General features: G+C 32.9%; 1 protein-coding gene across 1 annotated transcript in view; it reads right to left on the reverse strand.

Moving 5' to 3' along the window:
* The window catches only part of CCSER1 (coiled-coil serine rich protein 1), a 744,111-nt gene that overhangs the window by 265,700 nt on the left and 457,180 nt on the right, over positions 1-21,231 (reverse strand). The window contains exon 9 of the mRNA XM_069485507.1: positions 11,132-11,176. Within this exon, the coding sequence (XP_069341608.1) occupies positions 11,132-11,176 (45 nt within the window). The remainder of the gene's footprint in view (positions 1-11,131; positions 11,177-21,231) is intronic.

Raw genomic sequence — 21,231 nt, forward strand, 5'->3', positions numbered from 1 at the left:
GAAAAGAAGAGTTATTCATGATACTTAACACTTACAAATTTATGACGTCCTAAAATACACAAAATCTTTATTTTTAGAATTCAAATTATTCCCTTTTCTTCCACCTCTCATTATGTTAGTAGAAACTATAAAAAATACTTGTTCTATCAATTAATTTTATTGCCTCATGACTAATATTTTCTGTATGTTAATGCTCAGTCTCTTGGTCTTTATATTTATGCATCACATATAAAGTGACTTTTGTGTCACTTTAAAGAGTATCTTTCCTTAGTTATCACACATTAGTCTAAATGCCAGTTAACTATGTCATTTTAAAAGTCATATACTAAATCTACATGTATTATACAACTTCAAGCACTCAGTTAATCTTCTCTACACCTGAATCAACCTTATTTATTCAACTGAGAATTATAGTGCAGGGTTCTCACATTAGATAAAAGTGATGAGTGTCTGAAGACATTGCATAATTTAATCCTGACGAAGGAAAATGGGTAATTTAACCAGGTGAATTAGCCCCATCACAGAATAGCATAAACTTACTTTAAAATTCACCTGGATCATCAGCTTTGAAATTATGAAATTTGTCAAATTAAAAAAATTCAACCACATTAAAAAAATTTTTCCCATAAAATAAGGCTTTGTAAATATTTATTTTTTTGTCACTATTTCACGTTTTTAGAACTCAAATTCACCTAAGATGTGTCCGACCAGTATTAGCATTTGTATCTTTAAGTAGGATATACTGGTAATAAATTAAATATACCGACTAACTTTCCTTCTATATATAATTATAAATGAACCCAATATATATTAATTAAAAACATGAAAGGCAGAAGGAATGAATGAAGAGTGAATTTTCACTGGTTAAGTAGCTTTATACTTAGGGAGTAAAATGTCTACTATCTTATTAATTCAAGGTAACAAATAACAGTATTAAAAACTTTCTTAATTAGTATTTTTATTGGCACAAGACATTGAGGTCATTATTTTTATATGCAATTTCATTTTTCTATTCACAACAATCCTATAAGGTAAGGTATAGCTACTAATCGTATTTTTTACAATGAAGAAACAATTGAAGTACAAAAAGGTTAGGCAACCGGGCCAACATCACAGGTGGAACCTCATTGTTCTTTTAATTTCCTTTCACTCGCCAGGTTGTTAAATACACTTTCCACATTTATTTTCTTTATGTCAATTCTTGAAAGATTATTTTCAACATGACTATCACCTATGTTATTCCATTTAAATCCATTTATAAGATTAGTAATATCCTTTTCAAGGCAAAATTGGAAGATGATTTGCTTTACTTGAGGCTTTTGACCGCTCTACCCTTTGGACATTTTGTTTTACTAGGTACTACTTACTTGATAATTTTTGTGACTTTTACTTCTAGAAAGTACACTAGAGCTAATAAGTTACTATATTAGTCAGGTTCTCGGGAGAGACAGAACCAACAGGAGATAGATAGATAGATTAGATGATAGATAAATTAGGGATATATTAGGGATATATTAGGGACATTATCTCAAGAGATTATGGAGTGTAAAAAGTTCCATTATAGGCCATATGCAAGTTGGAGAACCAGGGAAGCCAATAGCATGGCTCAATCCAATTCCAAAAGCAGATGATGTAATTCTCAGCCCAAAGATAAATGCCTAATGATGGAACTGGTGCAAGTCCCAGGGTCCAAGTGCTGGAGAACCTGGAGTTCTCATGTCCAAGGGCAGGAGAAGGGTGCCCCAGCTCCACAAGAGAGAAAAAGCAAATTTGCCTTTCCTCTAGTTTTTTGTTCTGCCTAGGTCTTCAGCCAACTGGATGGTGCCCACCTACACTGGGTAAGGGCAGATGTTCTTTACCCAGTTTCCTGATTCAAACACCACTCTCTTCCAGAAACACCCTTACAGAAATACCCTAAAATAATGCTTAACCAGCTATCTTGGTATTCCTTAATCCAGTCCAGTTGACACCTAAAATTAACCATCACAGTTACTAAATGTAACTTGTCAGAGGAGAAAACAACTGTCTTTGATAGGCCACAACTGGAAACAAGAAATGGATAAAGAACCATTTCTGAAGCTAACAGGTTGTATACAGTATGCACAGAGTCCTGAAATTGACTACATACATTTCAACAAATGTGTTAAATTTTAAAATTCCAGGCTTCTAGAATGTAAATCTACATTTGAATTTATTTTTACATAAGCATTCCTGCTTAGAACTGGAACCAGACAAGGTTGCCCTCTATCACCACTTCTATTCAACATAGTGCTGGAAGTCCTAGTCAGAGCAATTAGACAAGAGAAGGAAATCAAGGGCATCCAAATGGGGCCAGAAGAGGTCAAACTATCGCTCTTTCCTGACGATATGATCTTACATCTAGAAAACCCCAAAGATTCTGCCAGGAGACTACTGGAATTGATAAACAAATTCAGCAAAGTCTCACGTTACAAAATCAATGTACACAACTCAGTATCATTCCTATATGCCAACAACAGTCAAACTGACAACCAAATCAAAGACTCAATAACTTTCACAATAACAACAAAGAAAATAAAATACCTAGGGATATATTTAACTAAGGGGGTGAAAGCCTTGTACAGGGAGAACTATGAAACACTGAGGAAGGAAATAGCAGAGGAGGTAAACAGATGGAAAACCATACCATGGTCATGGATCAGCAGAATCAATATTGTTAAAACATCTACACTACCCAACATGATCTACAGATCAATGCAATCCCTATTAAAGCACTAGCATCATTTTTTGCAGAGCTAGAAAAAATAATTCTAAGCTTCCTATGAGAATCTAATGCCACTGCTGATCTGACAAGAGGCAGAGCTTATGCGGTGATGCAAGTGATAGGGAGAGACTGTAAATGCAGATGAAGTTTCACTGCCTCACCCGATGCTCACCTACCACTCCCTTCCTGCTGTGCAGCCTGGTTCCTAACCGTCCACTGACTGGTATTGGTCCATGGCCCAGGGTTTGGGAATCACAGGTCAAAGAGAAATGTCAGAGATACCAACTGTCAAACTTAGTACTTAAGGAAATCAGACATTTCTTATTTAATAACTTAATATTTCCAAACTGAGAGAATGAGGGCAGCAAAGTTCTCCAGAGAAGAGGAGCAATTTGTTCCTATTGTGGGTTTACAGGAATTGAATACATCAGTCAGCAAAGCCAATAATTAAAAATTTAGATAGTTCAAATGGGGATTATTTGTTCCACATGAAAATATAAATCAAAACAGGAAAAAAATCCCTTACTAAGATATGGATAAGTATCAAAATAATGAAAATGTTTATTTTCTTCTGTATATTTTTGAGGTGGCAATTAGCTTCTATTTGCAATTAAGAAGGGAATCATAAGAGTTCAACCCATTTAGATATGAATAAATACTTCCCTGATGAAAGCAGGCTGAATCAGTTCAACCATCTGGAGCAGTATTTTCCTTTACATTAATTGTCATAGTTTAAGGGTAAAAAATAACTGCAAAATCAGTTGCATACGCAAATAAAAATTCTGTAAGTCTGTTTAAGAATATGATTTCAAGTAAATACATAAGGGAGTGAAATAAATATCATAATATGTTTTTGCTTTTTTCAAATGAAAATATATCCAGGGTTTAACTGATTCTAAAAATAATGTATGTTCCTTGTAAAGACAGAAACCTAAGTTTACATTGATTAGAAAGTCAACTGTAATTCTTACTGGCCCTCACCTGTTTGTAAAGTCCACTTTCAAATTACAAATCCTTACTTACATCCAGATATTTCTTAGAAGACTCATAAGGAATATATGTTGCCTTTCAGAACCCTGAAGTCACAAACTCCGGTCATTTTACCTTGTTGTACAAACAATGTCATAAAATCTGCTTAATCTCTACCTCTTCCTTACCTTGCAAAACCTGCCTTTACATAACCCAGCCTGAACTTTAACATCCTGTAAATACCCTCCCCTAAATTCTCCATTTAGAGGCCTACAAAAACTTTGTTAATGTAGTACGCTTTTTTTTTTTTTTTTATTGCATTAGGTCTTACAAACTTAGCTTTGTTTGAGCAATAGATTTTTTTTCTCTATGTTCTTTTGTGGCATCAACAGTCAAAGATTGTGGAGATACAATAAAGTTCAATTGAGATCCCTCTGCAGCCTACTCAAGGTCCTCTATCTGAAACATATTTCTCTGAGGCCACTGAGGTGTCCCATTCAGGGGTCTCGCTGACTTCAACAGTGAGGTAAATCCTGCTTTGGATCTAAACTTTTAATTTATTTTTGTCAGTCTCCGAAAGGCAAAGCTTCCACTTTTAGGAATGAGTATGCTTTTTAGTAATCCTTTGATTACCTAACCAACTTTGAAAACTCTTATCCTTGATGAAAACCCTGCTTTGTTATGCATAACACTGATGTTTGTTTTTGTCACTCCCTGTTGTGAGTCATTAAGAGGAGATTTAATTCTAAGAACTCATGAGTTGACAAGTTCTTGCCAGACCTTAGACAAACTTTATTTGGATAAGCTTTTCAAAACTGTATAAAGACTTTCCTCAATCTTGTCTTTGTTTGTCCCACTTAGTTTCATTTTGCTTGGAGGTGGAGTGTTTGCCAGGCCCCCAACTTGATCTTAGGCCAGGTTCTTAAGACAGGAGGTTACCCAGGCAAAATCATGTGGTGTTCTCAGTCTGTTTGGCGATCTAGGTCAAACTCCTGCTTACTTTTTATACTAAGTCATGTGCCTATGTCTCTAACTGGCAGTATGATCTGAAATTGCAGTGTCCATTCTGGGGAACTGTATCAAGGCAACAAGACTGTTGGACTGTTACTTGACGGAATTGACTAGGGTTCAAATCATTGTTTAATTCTGTTGTAAATATTCTTTTGTGTAACTTTCTGTGCATGCATGTGTATGTGTGTAATGGTTTCCCATATTTAAGGCTTGTTTTGTCCTTCCACAGTGATTTCCTATCTGTCAGAAGCTGGCTTCCCCTCACTTGTTTCCCTTCCTCTCTCTTCCTCTTTCTATTTACTGCCTCTTTTGAAAAATACTGTCACTATGTGCCTATTCTCGGCCTATATCTAATCCAGACAATGAGTCAAATGTTTCCAAAAGAAAGAGAAAAAAATTAAACTGTGTTCACTTCTGCTTTTTTTTTTTTTCCCATTTGACACATACTAAGATTATGTTCTTTCTTATCAAAGTAGATCTAATAAGCATAGTTTTGCTTCATCAACAGGTTTCTTTTAGGTGATATCTTGGAATGTCAGTGGTTTATAATCATAGAAGAGATCTTCAAAATCCAACCTGAAGATTACATAGAAAATATAAAGGATGAGAAAAACAATCTGTAAAAGCTATAGGCCTTAGGCACTGAGCACTCTATAAACAATAGCATAAGAAAAATGAAAAAGGTAAATAATATGTTCTCTCATTTGTAATAAGATATAGAAATAAGGATCTTTGGGGTTAAACAATGGATCCCAAGTAGATTTTACTGCCCTACTTGGAAATTGCCACCTCAGAACTAATTTGGAATGTAAAATCCTTTAAGAGTCAGGGTTGCCGTAGGATATCATTGATTCTCATGGTATAGACTAATCAGCACAAACAGTAAAATCTCCTGATAATGTGACACTCAAACTATCTCTGACAGAAGAAAAGATGAAAGGAGGAGCTATTGATGTAAATAACAGTAACTGTTGCAATATACTGGGTGCTTCCTATCAGACACCACTGAAAGAGCTTTATATATATTAACTCATTTTATCCTTTCAATAACCTTTTGAAATAGGAACAATTATTATAGTCTTATAAAGTCTAAGTCTTTCAATTAAATATTGATTTATAAGCACAAAGATCCTTTACTTCCTTTATTGCCTATCAATTCCGAGAAGGGAAAAAAAATAGGTATATTTTATTTTTTACTGAGTCCTTAAAAGGTCTCTTGATCTCAAATTCATGCTGTAAATCACATACGTCTTAGTGGCAAACTATAGGCACTGAAACATTGAAAATGTCTAGTTAAAATGAAAGAGGTATTTCTGTCTTAGCTTTTATAACTTAAAGAAGAATATTAGTCAATATATATTTTCAAAGAACTTGTCATCACTGATGTTATATAATAATCTTTTGTTCTACTAAACTCTACAGCAACCAAGAATGGTATGCCTAAAGTTGAACAATAATGAAAAACTCAAAGTACTATATTCTGAATATTAGACAATAAAGAAAACACACAAATATAAAAGCAAGTTTTGAAGAAAGATTATTAAAGATTACTACAATGACGATCTTTCTTGTGGAAGACTTTTTATTTAATGTACAAAGCTATAAAAGAAGTATAGTTATCTTCTATAATTTCAAAATTATTTAAAATATTAGACCTTAGAAGAACAATATCCTTCAAAACTTTTTTCTGACTCCTATTTCCAAGAACAGTACACGCTTTTCAGTTTTAGCTCTATTCTTAGAAGCTGCATAATATTATTCTTTTATCCCTTTAAAAAACAATTCTCTCCAGTGATCTGTCGGACATGGGAAAAGTCAGTTTTCTTAACTCAAGCAACAACCTAGTCCTAAAGTGGTCTGCTTCATAATTCTAACGAAGTTATACTTGGAAGGATAAATCAATGGTGATTTTTATTTTGTTCCACTTAAAATCATGCTTGTACTAATATTCCAAGTAGACAAATTATTTTGAAATTCATAATGTAATTTCTCACATTCTCTAAATTTTCTTCCTCTTGGAGATCAAATTTTGAATGACTTTCAATTTCAAATATAAATATGTAATTTGTCAAGAAATAAACAATGCAAAGTCTGTCCAAGTCTATTAGCAAAAGCATAAAATCCACTATTAGATTAAAATACTTTCTTTAGAATATTATATATTCAAATGACACTTTACATAAATAGAAAATCTCGAAGTAGTATTTTAAATAATTAATGCATATAAATATAAACTAGGAATGGTCATACAGTATTTAAGTAAACTGATTTTCAATCTACGCTTTTTCAAATCTCTCTGATTATGTTTCTTTAAGTCTCAGAGGCTCATATCACACATAATTTCCCATCTATGGTTTTCAGCAAAGAAAATAGAGGATTGGAACACTGTAATTCAACAGAGAATGTTAGAGAAGTATTCTAGACTGCAAAACAGAAGACAGATTATAAGACATGCTCATGATTTTCTTGAGAATGATGCATAAATAAGTCAGCTAATTAATAATTTGAAATGTCCACTTTTTTCTTAACTGTGGATCTATTAGGTTCTATCTGTACTTGCAATCCTACAAGTAAAAGTGGAATTGTTTTAATATCGATTGCATGGCCAAGTATCAACTGAAAAATTTCTAAAACACACCTGGGAATTTTTTTTTAGTAAAGGGATAAATCTGTCTATAATTTTTTTGGTCATATTTCTAATGAATACTTCCAGAAATTATTTAAAGTATTACTTTCATTTCTAATGTTTAAGAAGCATATTTATAATCAGTTTTATGAGTATATAACAATGTATTTAAAATATTCAGATGTACCAACATTGATCTTGTCTTTGAATTCCAGATGAAGAATTGCAACATGATTTGTGCTTATTTTGTTCATCACTTTGGGACATCTGAGTCATGCAAATTATATGAAAGTGATCCTTGATGACTACACACTCGCGCTTTATTTGCATAACCTCTGTGGTTCTGTAATTTCTAGTAAGAGCCACAATCCAAAAGTTCCAATAACCATTGCCTTTCACATTGGCTTACCACATTCAGTAAAATTTCAGAAGCTAAATGTTTAATCCTGATTTAGAGATTCTACCATAATAATTAGTTCCCTTCATTCATGATATGAAGTCACTTATCATGTGTTTTTAGACCTGTGATACAGGATATTCAGAATATTGATGGTGGGGCATTTTTGAGGTAGGGTAAAAGTCAAGACAATCTGCCATTTAAAATCAGTGTGTACACAGATACAGATACACACACACAGGTGAATCCTTAATAAGTTAACAAAAACTGTATTTTGGGAAAATATAATATTATTTAAAATAACAAAAGGTATTTTAAAATCTTTTAAGAAAACTGATAGTAACTTGGTTTTATGCACATTTAATAATAAAAGCACTCTATGGGAAAGCAGAAATTTTTTAAAGAAAAAAAATATAATGATTTATCTATGTCTGTCACCCAATGAATTTTCACTAAGATTTTTCTATGAGTTGCAAGATCCCACTGGAGGAAGAATGTTTGTTTACACTTAGTTAGAAATAGCTGTTAAATTATCACATTTTATACAGAATTCCACCAATCTCCCTTTTTAAACAAGGTCGTTACTATTTATTACAACCAGCCACCTCAACTTATACATACAATATGCATGTATAAATATGCAAAAATACTAAAATAACTGGAGGTTTTTTATACAGCTAATATGTATTTCAAATATTTCACATTTTAGCAATTTAGGCACTACCCATCTCTATTTCCTTCAGAAAAGTAATTTATATTTTAATCACTCCTTCTTAATTTATGTTTTTATACAGCATGTAGTCTCAGATTTGGCCTTCCTGTCTAGCAATTAGCTTTTTAATAGTATTTACCACTTAGCTAAATAGCATATTACTGCCTACTTCAATTTTCCATGCATACTGTAACTGTTGTCATTACCTTAATAAGCAAATAGGACATTTTAAATGACTCTTCTTAAACCTTCTTATAAATATTTGGTAATAGGCCCTTAGTATTACATCCATCAACACCTACTGGGAATATCTGTCTTTTGAACTAAGACAAATTAATTTGTCTCAAAAAGTAGTCATTGTCATTTAATCATTATCAATCATAATAGCGTTGCAATGAGAAATTCTAAGAAAATGGAGTAAAGAGCTTTGTAAACCCACACATTTCAGTTTAACATAACCAGAAGTACTTTGTACATCTTTGTAAGGCACACGTGGACACAGGAAATAGGAATCAGAGAGATACATGTCACATTTCTTAAGCAAGAGATATCCCAAGGTTCTTAACATTGTAATTGTACTCTTTGTTTACAGGTCATCTACCCCTGAGACTTGACAGAACAGTCTTTACAACATACTTCACCTAATTATCTTATACTTCCCTAAAGTTTCTTATTGTAAAATGTATTAGGTTTCATAGTTAGGAGAAAAGCTAGGGTAAGTGGTTAGATTGAACTAAAGTGTACCCAAGTAACCCAGGGTTTCCCCAAGAGGAAGTAAAGTAGTTGTTTTGAATTTTAACAGTGAACATATATTTTCCATTCAGGAACTGGAGATGTTAAGTAGAAAAGATATTACTGGACTATAATTAATTGTTTGATCTTACCTTGTTCACAATTATTCCACTAACCTTAAGAAGGTCCAAATCAAAGTTGTCTCTCTATGCAAATATATACATTAAATTGTAAGCCATTAAAATGTTGACCTTCACAGGAACCACAAAATAGTTTCAAGAAAAATAATTTTTTTAATTCAAAAACACATTATCACCAAGTACCTTACCTATAAGTGCATTTCTAATAAAAATAAAACCAGAGGAAATGAGAAAATAAGCAATAAAATTTAACAGCCACTGTTTTTGATAAAAAACAAGCATTATGCTCTTAAAGATAACATGAAAAACTACAAAATCTTAATAAAATAAATGAAGAATTTTGCCACTGTTTAGCAATGTCATTGTATGGATTTAAGTTTTCCTTCTTTTGATGTATACTTGCTATTGGACTAGGAAGCAGCAGCGAGAAGCTGAGTAACTCCACATGGTACTTTCCTAAAAGAACCAAATCATCAGACATAAATTGTGGCAGTACTGCTTGGGTGTGAACTTTCACTTAGGAGGTGATGAGTTTGGCTCTTTCTCTAGGTAGATCCATTTTCGCCATGTCTGAGTGAAAGCAGTTACTCTCACAAAACCATAAAAGGCTCTGAGATCTTCCTTACAGAGTGCATATTTTTTTCCCAGTTATACTAACAACCATGTTCTTATTATCTTGCTCTCCTACAACTTGAAAAATATCTGAACATTTATCTATATTTCTCCCTCTCCAGCTCTTCTGCCGATGTGTGCCAACTATTATGTTTCCCTCAAAAAGAATAGATTCTTCTAGATGGAAAATAGCTAAGAAAAGGAAAAGAGGTCCTAGATGACAAAGTCACTAGAAACTAAAATGTCAACCACTAAAAACTTACACCTGGAAATTAAAACAGCAAGGAAAGTTGGCAAACACCACTTATTTAATAGGGAAGAAATGTTTCTACAGAGAGAGGCTACAAATAGAGAGGAGAGTATGATTTATTTTTTCATTTTGTAAGACAAAATACCTTCACTTTTGCCCCAAAATTATTATGTATCACCAAAAATGAAATTACTTGCTGTGCAATAAGAAAGTATTGATTTACTGAATTAAATATTCCACCCTTCCCAGCAACCTGGATCACAGAATAAGTACAGCATTTACACATTCAGCATGTAAAGAATTTTAAGTAATGTTAAGTCTTCACATTCAGTTAGAATTAGAAAATAATAATGTATATAATTACATGATATGGTATTATGTTTTGAGCTATTAAAAGCTTTTCCTCTTTATAAAATATCTGGGATAGACAATTAATTCAAGAAGTTTTAAAATCATTACCCTTACCAGAGCAACGTCACACTATCTAATAAGGCATACCAACCTGGTAGTATATGACAATGGCCTTTGATCGGAGAATGAAGAATCCCGGATGTCATAAAATATCTGCATTGTTAGAATTTTGCTAATTTCCCAGTAAATTGTTTTGAATATTGGATTGTAATATTTGCTTAAAAGGATTTTCTGCCCCCTCCTTCCTAGAGGACCCTGCTGCTATAGAAACCTATTTTAACAGAAACAATGCTTGCCTAACCAGAAATATTTAATGTTTTCTTCAGCTTCAGAGGAAAAAGCGCAAATAATACATTTACATAAACATGTGTTTCTTTGACCAGAGTGAATGAGACTATATGTACACACAATTCCTCTCAACACATCCCCATCACCATTATCAATGTAATTATCATCAATCACCATCAGCATATCACTGTAACCATGTTCTCTCTTTTTCCTTATCCCTAATTCCTTAAACATTCTTACCTCTCTCCCTCCTTGTACTGCCTCCAGTCTTTTCAAGTTTAAACCCTGGAAAAGAAAACCAAAATATATTAGTGTTGGCAAAGAAAAAGTAAATAATAATTAGTACTAGTGCAAGAGTTTTGAAATAAAGAAAAATAATTCATTTAACATAGAAGAACTGAATATAGATGAACACGAGGGCCATCCAGATAATTAAATTTTACGAAGAACAGAATTAGCAATGTGAATTATTGAAAGGAGATTTCCATAGGAATGTAGCATTTCTGTGTAATATCACCACAACTTAGGGACCAAATAAGGCTAGCAATATGTGTATCAAGCTGTGTTCAAGCTTGCTGGAATTTGGTAACTTCTTGAGTAGTTTCATTAGTTTCACTGAGAGGTCATACAAGATAGATGCATAACAAGGACCTGTAAGAAAACTGATCTGTCTTAAAATTAAAACATGACAAAAATATTATATTTCAAAGCTCTACAGAGATCATCCATTACAACTCTTTATATCCTTCCCCTATCCACCACCACCATCATTTTATTGATAGTTTAACCAAGACACATAGGGTTACACATTATCTTCATTCTCCAACAGTGTGCTTTCCTTCTTAATATGATGCCCCTATTTAAGAAGAAGTGTGACAGAAGCAGGGAAGGCAGAAGTGTTTCACAGAAACTCTTATTCTTTGGGGCCATAAGCCCCAAACTATTGTGTCTTGTCTAAAGAAATCAGTTCAAAATAAAACAGACAACTGGAAGATCATTTTAATCTCAACTCAGTGAGAGAATCACTATTTTGTTATAACATGTAATATTACTTAGTGCATAGAAAACACTCAAAAATATTAGTTATTATAAATTACAGTTATAAAAATAACTGTAATAGTGAGGTTTTTCATTTGGATAACACTGACAAGAGCAGCAGCATCTTAAATTATTAATAAAAATAAATACATATTGCAGTTAACTATGGAGTAGGCACTGTGCTATGTTTCATATGCATTTGTTCATTTATTCCTATAAATTATTTCAATTTTACAGCTGTACAAAAACAATCCATGTAACCAAAACATTTGTACACCTGTACTATTCTGAAAAAAAAATATTTTTTCTTCCTTCAGCGTTCTCTTGGTCTTCTTTGACATGATGTGCTGTAAAGCAGATAGAATTTAAAAATACTGTTGAGCTGTGCAACTATTCACAAATTCCACTTCAAACAGAAACACAGTGCACCACTGTCAAAAGGTAATAACAGACTGGTATACTCGACCCCCATAAACTTTCACCAACCAGCCTCGTGCCGTAGTGGTGCCAGTCACGTGGGGGAAGTTAGAACTAAATCGTAAGTGTAGCAGCTGTCAATTTAGCCTGTATGGCTTACTAATGTTCTAATTGTGCTGGTCAATCTGGGAGGATCATTTCAATGAAACTTATTTTATTCTTTGGTATTTTAAATATATTCATTTTAAAAATAAAATTAAAATACAAAAGATGAACAAAAATGTATTATAAAAATAAAAGAATTTGTTCTGCAAAATTAATTTGGATTCAGTCCAAAGGCCAAACTTAAGGACTTAGAAGGACATTTGTGGCCTTAAGGCCGCAGGTTCCCCACCCCTGGTCCATACCATGATATTTATTATCTATTCACTGGGAACTTTGAATTGCTCTTCATCTCCCTTTTCAAAAACAAATGTTTATCATTATTTTAAGGCACTTAACTATTCACTGCTAAGTCTTTTTAAAAATGAAAAATCCTCATATATTGTCTTAAGTAACATTATAATCATGCCACAGGATATTTCTAAATGTACACATATGTGTATAACAAAAATATTTACATTTCTAGTTTTAAATAGATGGCAGGCACTATGCAAAGCACATTACATGACATTTTTTTTTTATTCCTCGCAATTACATTATGCTGCAGGTGCCATTAATACTCATTTTTGTCATAGGAAAATTGAGGCGATGAGAGGTTAATTAACTTGCCCAAGAAGACACAGCTTAAAGGAAGTACAGTTGAATGTTGAACCCAGAGGATTTGATTACAGAGCTACTTTTGCAACCACCACACATACTACCTCCAAAGGAAACTATATTTTTTTGCATACTGAGATGAATATCTAATATAAATTAGATAAATATCTATTTAATAAATGAATAACATTAAATGACTATGCTTAATTCCAAATTTATATTAAAGTTCAAGGGATAAACCTAAACCATGTCATTTTTACATACTGAAGAAGCAAATGCAAGATAATAAATTACTGGTTTTGAATTCATTTAGGATTTGGAAATAACTGTGGGAAAAAAAAGTTAAAGGAAATGACATTGGATTCCAGAGGCCTTGATTCCTTGGAAAGAAATGTGAAATTCAATTGAAATATTTCTTGGGGCAGACAAAGATTAAAAGAAAATTAATGTTACTGTATGGGCACAAATTACATTTCATAGAGTTTGTCTATGATTATCGCTGCTCTAGGCTAACCAAAATATTAAACTAGTATAACACTTCCATGCCCCAAGTCTTCAAGCAGTTCTTATCTGAGTATTGCATAAGTTAAATTCTTTCTGCTCCAGGGACTTGTGTCCTCATATTTTATGAGGTTTGATACAGTAAAGTTCATCCTGAAACTGGATTATTTCTAGTGTTTCTGATGTTCTGGGTGGTCATTTCTATTTCAAATAGGAAACTAATCAACAATATAGAATTTCTACCAATATTTTACGTGGTATTATTTCTGACAACTTAAAATTGTTAATCAAATTCTTAAATAGGAAGTCAAAGATACAGTTTCAGAAAACAAGTAACACTAAATATTGTCGATGAAAGGTGTATTACTTTAGCATTCAATCATGGTAGTAAACAGTCTAACAGTGAATTTAAACATGTAAGAACAGAATTAGTGCCTAATGTGTGACATGGGATATCATAATCAATTATTTTACTATCTGAATAACCATTCCTTGGTGATACCAAATTTATTGAAATAGTCTATCTACTAAGCTATCTTTTATATTTTTAGCAAGGGACACAAAAAGAGAGTATGTACTAAAGTAGTTCAAGAGAGAGAATTATTAAATAATAGATTATGGTTATTTACTTATCAATCTATTGTCTGTATCTCTATCACCTCCAAACCTGTCTCTTCCTATACTCCATCTCTGTCACTCCCTTGCAACATCTGTCTCTCTTGACAGTTCTTAACATGCCAGCCACTCTTGCACCCTAGGTGTTTGCACTACATGTTCATTCTACCTGGAACTATCTTCATCTAGATATCTGGATGGCCGACTCTCATGCTTCTCAAATTTTTGCTTATATCTCACTTTTTCAGGGAGCCCTACTTTTGTCCCTCTATTTAATATTGTGGTCTACTGCCTACTTCACTTCTAGGAACACTTTTAAAAATCATTTAACATGCCACATAAATTTAAAATCTTTATATTATTTTGAGTACTGTGACTTCCATACCTTATAAGTGAAATAGGTTGTATCATTTATTTTATTTATTTATCACTTATTTATAGCTAAGCAAACAACTGTTCTAGAAAACACACCCTAAGACTCCTAACTTTCAAATACTATAGTACATGAGCATGTGTGTGCATGTTTGATCTTATGGGAAAGATACTTATTTTAGCTATTAAAATAATTTCAAACCAAAAAAGTCCACCATCCTTTTATTCTCCAGTAGTCATGTAAAGACTTTTTGTCACCATTGATACAGTCAAAAAAAGAAGCTTTTTCTCATAAAAAAAAAAAAAAGCAAGTTTTTAGGAGAGTTTGAAATTTCTAGTATAATGCTATCTATTGTACTTAAAGTTGCTATATTCTGAAGTTGCCATTTTTATTCTAGAATAAGTTGCCATCTCCTTAATAGATGTTTTTTCTCATTATCTGGCTTTTGCTTTCTTTAATCATGTCATTTCTTCTTTTTTCTTTTTTAAATTTCACTTTTTTAATTCACAAATAATAAGTGTACATATTCATGGAGTATATAGCAATGTCTCAACATATATATATAAAAAACGTATAGTGATTAGATTAGAGTGATTAGCAATTCATCATCTCAAACTTTTATCATTTCTTTGTTGGGAACATTCAATATTCTCTTTCCAGTTACTTGAACTATATAACATATTACTGTTAACCATAGTCATCCTGCAGTGGTATAGAACAATGAACTCATTCCTCCTGTCTGGATGTAATTTTGTTATTTGTATCCTTTAATAAATCTTGCCCTTCCCCTTACCTTTCCCAGCCTCTAGTATCCTCTGTCCTACTTTTTACTTCTATGAGATCAAATTTTTTCACATATGAGTGAGAACATGTGGCTTTTTAAGTTTCTGTTCCTGGCTTATTTCACTTAACATGGTGTTTCCATCCATGCCAACATATTGGCTCACCCATACTTGTATACAAACAAATTTGGGTAAGTTTAGGCATTCAAGCTAGTGAAGTTTAAAAGACTCTTGAACATATTGAATTCAGGGAATTGAAAGGACCATTATTCTTGAGATAAAAACCATTGGAGGATACAATTAGAAGAATTTGCCCAAAAACACATAATGAAGTACTTTGAATACAAGTTTTACCTACTTTAAGTGTCACCTTTCCATAAGAAGTACCTTAGAGCACATAACAGATACATTTTTAAAGATAGCTCATTTTCCCCAAAAGCTTTCTTTGAATGTGTATGGCTAATAAAGGCTTGCAAGTGATGTTCAGAGTTACTGTTTATGACAACTAACAAAAATGCTCAAATGCTTTTGGGAGTTTCCCACTATTAATCTAAAATTTTCATCCCAAAATTCTTCAAACTCATGGAGATCTTCTATGGCTTGAGCCTACCACTTTCTCACCTAGTTTCCCTCTCGTTTTCTTGTTTGAAAAAATTTTTCAGTTTAGAACTAAGGTTCATGATTAACATCAGGTTGACGCAAAAATTTTCAACTCTTTGGATCGTTTCTTCCTGTGTTGTACTTCCCTATTAAAGCCTAAACTCAAGATGACTATATAAATTATAACTATTTCTAATAACTAATTATTTGTAGCTGGAGAAAGAGAGTTACAAATAACTGAACTGTGTTTAAATTCATGGTCAGAAATTTTAAATTTGCTCTCAACATTGCTTTAAAATGAATCTTTCCTACTCTAGAGATTTTGTACCAGCTGTTCCCTGTAATGATGATCTCTCCATACAACTTTCACGGGGTTACAGGGTTATCCCCTTGTCCTTCAAATCTCAATTTAAATTTCCTGTGGTGAAGGACTTCCATGAGCAATGAATATAAAATAGACATCAGCTTGCTTATTGTCACATCATCCAATTTTAATTTTCTGCTCTGGATTTACCACTAAAATATATTTTTCTTATATATTTACTTTTGTGTACTTATATATTATTTTGTGTAGCAGAATGTAAGTACATAACAGTAAGTGCCATGTCTGTCTTGTAAAATTTTATATCCCAAGTATATAGAACAGTATCTGACACTTAGTAGGTCAATAAATAAATAAATATTTATTAAATGAACTGAATGAATAAGCCTCTATAATTCTTATAAAATAGATATTTATTCTTTTTTAAAATAAACATGCTATTAATATATTGACTATAACATTCACAATTCAAATTCATTCAGAAGAAACGTGAAATGACCAATTTTTGTTTCTTTGTCTCACTGACCTTGGGCAACTCACCTAAATCTCTGAGATTACATTTCTTTTTCAGGAAAATTAGAAAGTTAAACTAGGTAGTCTTGAATATCTCCTTTGGCTTTATAATTCTATGATTTTATTTTCTTTTAGAAAATTAATTTTTTAAAATCTCTCAATATTTGCGTTTTTTTATCTAAACAACTTCCACTAAGTATATTAATGGTTGTGGCACTGCCTAAATCAAACTAAAGTGCCAATGCTTTTCTTTAAAAATTTCCTGCAATGCTTTTAAGAGCTCTCCAAAATATTAAACAAGTAACTAGAACCAGCACAGGAATGCATTATTTAACCTTTGCTGTAGATATTTTATATTTTTAATAATTATTACCTTATAAATTGACATTGCTTTCAGTATATCCATTTAAAGTTTCCACTCTTAAATGTAGTATTCATAATGTACAACTATATATTGTCTGAACAACTGTATTGAAACTCAACATTAAACAAATAAATCAGATTGTGTTAAAATCCACTGCAGCAGATCTTACTTTATTAAATGTGTTTATTTCTGTCATTATTAATTTCTAGGAACAGCAAAACAGAACAGAAAAATAAATGTGTAGTCTCAGACTGAAAGTCAGAAAATGCACCATGGCTTAAATTTTTATCTGACAGATCAATGTTCCATAATTTTGACAGATCGATGTCCCATAAAGTAATTTAATGTCCTTTTGGAACCAAAGACCTATCTGAAAATAGAATGACAATTTTTATTTCCCTATAGTATCTACTCCAATTTAACTCCATTTGCATCATGAATTTCTAGAAACTGAATTCCTCTAGGAAACTAATGAAGATCAAGAATAGATTGTTACAACTAATGGGTATATTTTAATTATTCCCATCTGGTAATAACAGTTTTTAAAAGTCAGGTGATGTTTTAAATACACAATTTGCTATTATTAGGTGTCCACTCAAACTAGTACATTTATTTGTTACGGTAAGAAGAAACTAAGTAAATAAATTCTCCAACTCTATTTGGCAAGGGTTAGCCAGGATTTACCAGTTGGAATGACAGATCTTGAAATTAAATGTGTGTACTAACTCTAATGATAATATTCTCTGGTTTACTTAACTTGAAAGAAAATCCCTGCAAAAGTTAGGCACTGTTTCTCATGAAATATAAGAGTAACCTGACCATGGCTTGGAGATGTAGAGTTACCTTTTTTATGGAAGAGAACCAGTCAGAAACAGTGTTCTTCAGTATTAAGAACGTCAAACAACTTTATAGCTTTTCCAATCAGGAAACCTTCTCCAAACCTATGAGAAACTTTGAGACTCCCTTCCCACCTACCTGCTCAGCCATCACCAAGGCTGCAATTTACTTTAAAGGAGAAATGTCTTAACATGTTTGCCTCACTACATGCTATCCTTCCACTAAGTCGTTTTACCAACCCAGTAACCCTTTACTTTTATTTTCTGGCTTACTCAACAAGTTTTGTTTTGAGAGCCTACCGTGGGATAGTGTTAGGTGCAGTTAGGCGAGGACACCTCAGCAAGCAGGTGTGTCAGAGGCGGAGCTTCCCACGCCCAGCAGTGGTCGATTAAGCAAGATTAAACAAAAGACTCCATGGGATCAAACAATAAGAAAGGAGTGATTAATCACCACAACAGGAAGTTATGGTTAAGTGACTGTCCCCTGCACAAAGCATACACACTAGCAGGAGAAGGGTGATCAAGTGTAACCTTATGATGTGGCTGCATTGTGGTTTCACCACCTCTGCCCCCCAGTGGGTTTTCCACAGGGTCTTCACTCCCGGAGAAAGACCCATCCCCTCTCCAGGACGTTCTGTGCTTAATAAATCTTCCTGTTTAACTTGCTTATTCCTCTTTGGCTTGCTCATTCATTCCGTCCACTTGTCCACTGGGTACCAGTAACCACTCTTCGGTACTGAGAACCAAGAACCAGGGAAAACAAACTTGAACCTGACAATAGAATCTATTCTATCTGCTGGGCCAAGACCGAAAAGGTCTTTCTCATGTTGCTTACCCTCAACTACTTTACAAATATATCCTTTTACATAATGACATAGAATGCTAGCAGTAAAAAACAGGTTCAGAGATCATTTATCCCACTTCTCTTATTGTGTGAGGAAACAGACCTAGAAATAGGGAATATGATTTCTCAAGATTATACAGCTCGGTGGCGAAGATCCCTAGTTATATGATGCCAGTATTTGTTCTACTTCCTCACATATGCAGAAGGATCATTATCTATTCACATCTGCTTTCGGAAATACCCCTTTCTCCTTACTCCTTCACTAGGCTTTGGTTATTCTTTTACTGTGACGTAGATGTCCTGTTTGAGAGAGTTATACTTTTCAGTTTGCCCTTTTCTGAGTCACCTTCAATTTCAGATATTTTAATTGTTGTCTGACACCATAGGAATGATCTTGGCTGCAAAGGAGGCCAGGTGAATCCCCAAGGTTTACTGCTCTGTGCTTCATTTCTCTTCTGTCCCTAACTGTGAGGCCATTTGGCAACAGTCGACTCAGAGCCTTAAGATAATTAGCTTTTCCTCAGAGTGGCACGGATTTTAAGGAGGAAAGTATGCACATTTGTTTCAAAACCCAAATCTATTATTTGTAGAATGTGACCCATTTTGGTCACTCTTGGATATTTTAAAAAATAGTTTACATAAATAATGTCCTCAAAAAAGTGATCTCCTTGTGTCCTAGGTCTGAATTATTTCTATGGCATCCCAAGCACATCTCACTCCAACTGAAGGGAATCAGAAAAAACCTGATGGAAAAATATAAAATACTACAAATTAGGTATAAAATGCAAAGAGAATTTTAATTAAAGTGGATGAATAATACAGTAATTGCTCACTTCATATTATTTCATTTTTATGGATATAAGTACACTTAGCACTTAGCACTTAGAATAAATTAGTACATATTGAATATACAAGTGTTTTCCTAACATTTTAATTCAGTCATATTAATGTAGGAAGCCAAATTCAACTATGAGTTCCAAAACAATTACTACAAATTTTTCACTATGATTAAGTGAAAAATTATTTATAATTTCTACCCATATGTGTATCAGATAATAATCTAAATTCAATGAAGTTGGAAGATCTTTATTAATAAATGGAATACAACTCCTCTAGGAATTTGTTTAAAAATACCAGAATAAGAAGATCAGGTATTCCTAATATTTTTTATTGTTTTTTATTCTAGAAATAATAAGGAAAAAAATCAAATTCACTGCTACTGAAAATAAACAAGTGTTATCACATTATTTTCCAACATTTTAAGAAATAGTTTGCTGTTAATATCCAAGGAAATGGTTTCTATTTTTTGATAAAAAACAGGTAAACCAATCTTTATGGTATGTAATTAAAAAAACCTTTGTAGCCTTGGCTCATTTCCAATTCTGATCTCATTTATAATAACATAATAATTAATATTGCAATATGAATATAACTTATAACATTATATTAATTATATAATCCTGTATATCCACGAGTCACACTGTATTATAGCAAAATACTCAGTATTTCCCAATATTCAGTATATTCATAGCTTTTTATATTTGTTCCCACTAACAAGAATGTCTTTGTACCATCTCTACCACAGAAATTTTTCAGGATGGAGTTCAAATGTCAGTTCTTTCTGGAGCTTTCTTAAATCTTCTTGAAGAGAATTCACATTCCCTTTCTTTATACTTCCTTAATCCTTTGAATATGTATATTACAGCATTTAACATGGCCTAAGACCACTATGGCCTTTGGTTTACAATAACAGTAATTTTTTTTGACTGTGCTAACAGAACTGTCAAACATATCTTAATAATTGAGTGTTCTTCAGTTACATTTAAACATCTTGATTTTTACTGTCTTTACAATATAAGTGAAATTATGAAGAAAATTTTGAAAACCAAGGCTTAGACTATTAGGATAAGAGAAGACTACTACCATTTTGGGTGCTCTTTCTCTTACTGTATTAGTAATTGTGTACCCTGTTTCAAAATTCTGCTGTGTTCCACTGTCTCCCACATACTGGCATTTAAAAATGTACAAGAGAAAGTTAACATAGCAAGTCTAACACTACTCTCTAGAAGGACCTGCTTGCAGTGCTTGTTCTTGGCTGGTATCCAGGAACTTGGCTTTTGAAGTTCTCTATTTAGAACTGATAAGGCTGTTTTGATTGCCTGGGGCACTGAATTGGCTGTAGCAGCCTAATTTATGGTAAACACCTGCTTTCCTCCTGAGAGCCTGGAATTTCTATCATTGTGGCGGATCACGCAGGCAAAGAGTGCCTGTATAACAAGTCCTCAACAAAATCCTTGCACTTTTAATCAATACCAGACTTTCCTTGGCATAAACATTGCATATGTGTTGCTGAATTTAGTGTCTGGGAGAAGGAAC

This window comes from Eulemur rufifrons, chromosome 13 (assembly GCF_041146395.1).
Source record: "Eulemur rufifrons isolate Redbay chromosome 13, OSU_ERuf_1, whole genome shotgun sequence".
In the NCBI taxonomy this organism is placed as follows: domain Eukaryota; kingdom Metazoa; phylum Chordata; class Mammalia; order Primates; family Lemuridae; genus Eulemur; species Eulemur rufifrons.